General features: G+C 37.6%; 1 protein-coding gene across 1 annotated transcript; it reads right to left on the minus strand.

The window, feature by feature from the left end:
- Positions 1-1103: 1103 nt before the first annotated feature.
- LOC139122223 (arrestin domain-containing protein 3-like) lies at positions 1104-3361 on the minus strand. The gene is made up of 4 exons (XM_070687648.1): positions 3173-3361; positions 2444-2626; positions 1828-2065; positions 1104-1108 (listed from the first exon to the last, which is right to left on the minus strand). Exons 1-4 carry the CDS (start codon positions 3224-3226, stop codon positions 1104-1106), a joined length of 480 nt encoding a protein of 159 aa, XP_070543749.1. The 5' UTR covers positions 3227-3361.
- Between the last annotated feature and the right edge of the window lie 1175 nt (positions 3362-4536).

The following is a 4536-nucleotide window of genomic DNA, read 5'->3' on the forward strand; positions in this document are numbered from 1 at the left end:
ACAAAATTATATTTATCACGGCACCTGTTTCAATATCTAAATGGCTGCTTATATATGAGTAATGTAAACTTTCATGATATTTTGGCATACGTTTTAGATAAGCTATGAATAGAATTGGTCGAAGTCCTGTACTGTAAAAATCTAAGCTCAAATTGCCGTTAGCTAAAATTTTTCAACAATTCTTGATTTATATATATACATATGGGAGCAAAGCGTCATTAAATGTACGAATTATATCGCTGACAAGCATAGTGCACATTTCATGTTGCTGATGAGAGAACTAAAACAGTTTTAAGTTATTATACAATACGGACGTCTCCTTGATTTGTCATATAGCTTTTGGCGGATTCATTTCTTACTGGCACCCCAGTTATAGTATGAGTAACGCGGTGCAAAACTTTTTTGCCCAAACGAATTCTCATCATCATCATCGTCGTCGTCAGCGTCTTTAATAGAAGTTTGTCCGGAATACAGAGCCTCGTACAATGGCACAGGAGCTGCAATGAGATAAAAATCAAACTAAAATTACTTTTTCATTGAAGTCACAATAATTTTACATCATAAGACTAATTTATGACTAATTGTGTGAGATACCAAGTGCTCAATATGTTTTACAAGATAAGTGTCGTTGAATCAAAGCTGTAGCAAAATTTGGCTTACGTCGATTGACTTCGCTATACGATACAATATGGCTAACAGGCGGCCATCTTGTTACGCTTCTTACGTACAGAGCTCTCTGTCAGATATGCCTCTTCATACAGGCTGTTTACACTGTACATTTGAAAACGTGATTTTTGAGACATCTCGCTCTGTCCAGATTATGAAGTGATGACAGAATAGACAAGGGGATTGACGAAAAAACATAATTGGCCTTTTATGTTCAAGGAAAACTGGAGATGGTGAATGAACACTCACGCATGGGAGCTGTAGCTTGAGCGTCATCAGATAAAGGAGACGGTTCGACCGACGGCGCAGGTCCCCCAGGGATCTGCGGATAATCTACACCGCTAAAGTCATAGCCATACACCTGTTGTAATGGTATATTACCGATGATGATGCGAAGAGAGACCTCCATGTCAAATGGAGTGCCCCTCACATCAGCTTCACACTGAAATAAAACATATAAGTTATACTATAGAGGGAATAAAATTCTCCAAGACATGCCTAAAATTTCGACCTTCACTGTATTCATGCCGTTCATTAAAAAAAAATTGGTTTATCATCCTCGTGAGCTTCGACTCAGACTAGCCACGTCAGCAGTTTTTTTTACGTTCGTTCAAGTAGAACTAATGTTAAAATGCCATTGGCAGACAATGTCAATATCTGCAGGATCACATGTATGTACTGTGCATTACTACTTCTGTTAACTTATCGTCATCATCCTTGCTGCGTTAGCGTAAACATTCGTCGTTTTGTTATTTTTGTAACAGTAAGTTGGTTTTTTAAGAACTAAAACCGAGTGAGAATAAATGTGCGATTTAAAACAATCTTGCTAATGTTTTAAGTGATTTGCCATTCTAAGAAGCAATTATTTCATCGCTAGAAATATAATAAAATGACCCAACCGTCTAAAACTATACAACTTTTATAGAATTTAATGCTCTATGAAAAATGCACATTTCACAGACCAGTTCTCTAGACCCTCAGTTCTCTAGACCAGTTTTCATAGACCAGCTCTCCGTCTCTTAAAGCCCCACTCGCTGTTTAGCATTATTTTTATGATTTTATTTAAAATAAGTTTATGAGAATGTACTAATTTAGATGTGTATATACAACTGAGATTCATAATACTGCTGTAGTCGCGACAGCTGATATTATTTAGCTGACACAAAGTAGCGGGACAACAACTCAGTATACTTACAAGCAAAACATAATCAATATCAATATACGGACAACCTGCCAAGTCAGAGGAAGGTATTGGTGGAATCGTTAGGAACTGGTCTTGCCAACTGATCTTACCACGTGCTTCACAGCCAGGACCACTTATGGTTGACACCTTATCTCTGACCTGCCGATCACTGGGACGATTTGTGTTACCCTTTCGATAGGCTGTGTATGTCACCCACTGGAGAGACAATTAATGGAAACACATCAAAACATTTCATACATACATACATACATACATACATACATACATACATACATACATACATACATACATACATACATACATACATACAGTCGATTGCATGGCAAAATCTAGTTTAACATAGTCATGAATTTAAAGAAAAAAGTATCTAAATAATAAATCGTCAAACTGCACAACCTAATCCTATTAAATCAAATCTTACGCAATTGTTGAAGCAATGAAGCATATCAACCCGATAGTACCATTGTGGCGACAATAATATATTTGTTTATAGAATTGACGTTTACGACTTTGAGAGAAAAATCCTCGTTAACATGACATTAGCGTATCCATTTTGAGAAACTGGATCTGTACCTGGATCAGGGTGGCTCTTGTTTTGGCAACGCTCCTAGAGCTGTGATTATCAACGTCAATATTCACTTTGATTTTTTCTCCCGGAGTGTAGCCACTCCTGTCTATTGATGCAGTCATCGTGATGGGACCACTGGCACAACACAGACAGCATACTGTCTTCTCGTCTTCGTCGCGCTGATCTTGCTGCAGAGAGGGATGGGAGCTGCGTTACCCCAGTCTCAACAACGTTTTGCCATATGTTGGTGATAGCAATAATGGCAAAGATCTCAGTCGCGGCCGAAATTTAACACAATGCTATAATCAAACTGACAAAATTGCCTCTCCTATGCCGAATAGTAGTGCTTGCACAAGCATTTTACCTTTGAGGTGCTTTTTGCAACATTCATACGTTAAAAGGGACAATGGCTGTCGATACAACTCATTGTTGTTGTTCTCTGATTCGTCTCCATTAAGTATGTAATCCAAGAAAGAACTAGCTTCGCTAATACAGTGCATTTTGTAAAACACGCAACGTTATTTTGATGTATGAATTCAAAGCCCGAACGAAAACTCAGTTGTTAACTGTGTTACTCTGGATATTACTCACATGCAATTAAACTGAAGGCATTTGATATGATTGGAAGTATTACAAGAAATTGTATTTTGCAGACACAAGAAAATTACTGGAAGAGGCATCAAAAGGTGTGGTTAAGGAGCTTTAAGCATCAATAAATTAAAGCAGATTCTTACGATAGCTTCTGAAATTTTGTTGAGATTCACTTGAGCCCCAGTGACGGTGAACATTGCTTTAGTTTTAGGGTCGATTTTCCACGGACGGTCGATGTTTGACTTGATTGCGTAACGGACGTAGCCATACTTTCCTTCAAAAGAACTAGCCAGTCCAGACGAAGGAAGCTGTAATTCGTAGGGCAGCTGATGGGTTCCCGCCGCCAGGGTTGGATTTTCTCCGCCACTGTGGGCTGCATCAATGAAAATTGCAAGTGAATGCGTACCTTTACATCATAGCCAATGAGGCCGAGGCATGATGACTTAAACGTATGACTATTGAAAAAAGTACCGGTGACATAGTCTTTCCCAGTACTAGTAGTAGAACGCCAGGGCAACCCTTCTCAAGGTAGGAATCATCTTGCTTTTCTCGCTGATTGCGCCTTTCATGATAAATAAATTCAAACATAACCCCTGAAGATAATGTTGAATTGTACAAACAGCGGGCCAAGCCTTCTCCAGTCTTGCCGAAAATTGAAGCTGAGTGAATAGATGGTTTTGCAAAAACGTACACTGTACACTCTTCCACTTTCACAGGGGAGTTTTAAAGAGTAATTTTAATAACGACGTTATTGACAGATATTCACTTTCACTTATCTCTGTTTTTCCTGGACGGCCATATGCTTTTTGATATTTTCGCATTAGGAAATTTTGCTTTTGAATCACTTAACTTTGATTGTGTTTTGGTTTTTGTATTTTTAATTCAGGGAAAACGAATCACGTGTTAAACCAGCCTCCCCACTCCTTCCTTAATTTTGTTTCGCAACCCTCCCTGGTTTCTAGTAATTAACACCGACGCTCGTACTGTCTTGCATTAGCAATATATATATATATATATATATATATATATATATATATATATATATATATATATATATATATATATATATATATATATATATATATATATATATATATATATAATAACACTTTTGAGAAATTTGAAAAATATAAAGATCCAATTATCCCAATTTAGTTCCAATCGTGTTTATAATTGTTTGGCTCAAGGAGCAAGAGAGGGAGGGTTGCGAAACAAAATTAAGGAGGGAATGGGGAGGCTGGTTCAACACGTGATTCGTTTTCCCTGAATTAAAAATAATAAAACCATTTCGAGTGTTTGGGAGTGAGTACCAAAACGAAGGAATTGCTGTTTGCATGGCTTAGTTTCTAGGATCCACGAGCGGTTAAATGACTTAATACTACTATGTTAAAAAGTTACCTTTTCCCCATAATGTAACAGTTGTATCGAAATAAATGTACTTTGCCCAATAGCGAATATCTCTTCTGTTGTCTTTCGTGCCTTCTGACTCTGTCCAGTGGACGTACGT

This window comes from Ptychodera flava, chromosome 21, assembly GCF_041260155.1.
Source record: "Ptychodera flava strain L36383 chromosome 21, AS_Pfla_20210202, whole genome shotgun sequence".
In the NCBI taxonomy this organism is placed as follows: Eukaryota; Metazoa; Hemichordata; class Enteropneusta; family Ptychoderidae; genus Ptychodera; species Ptychodera flava.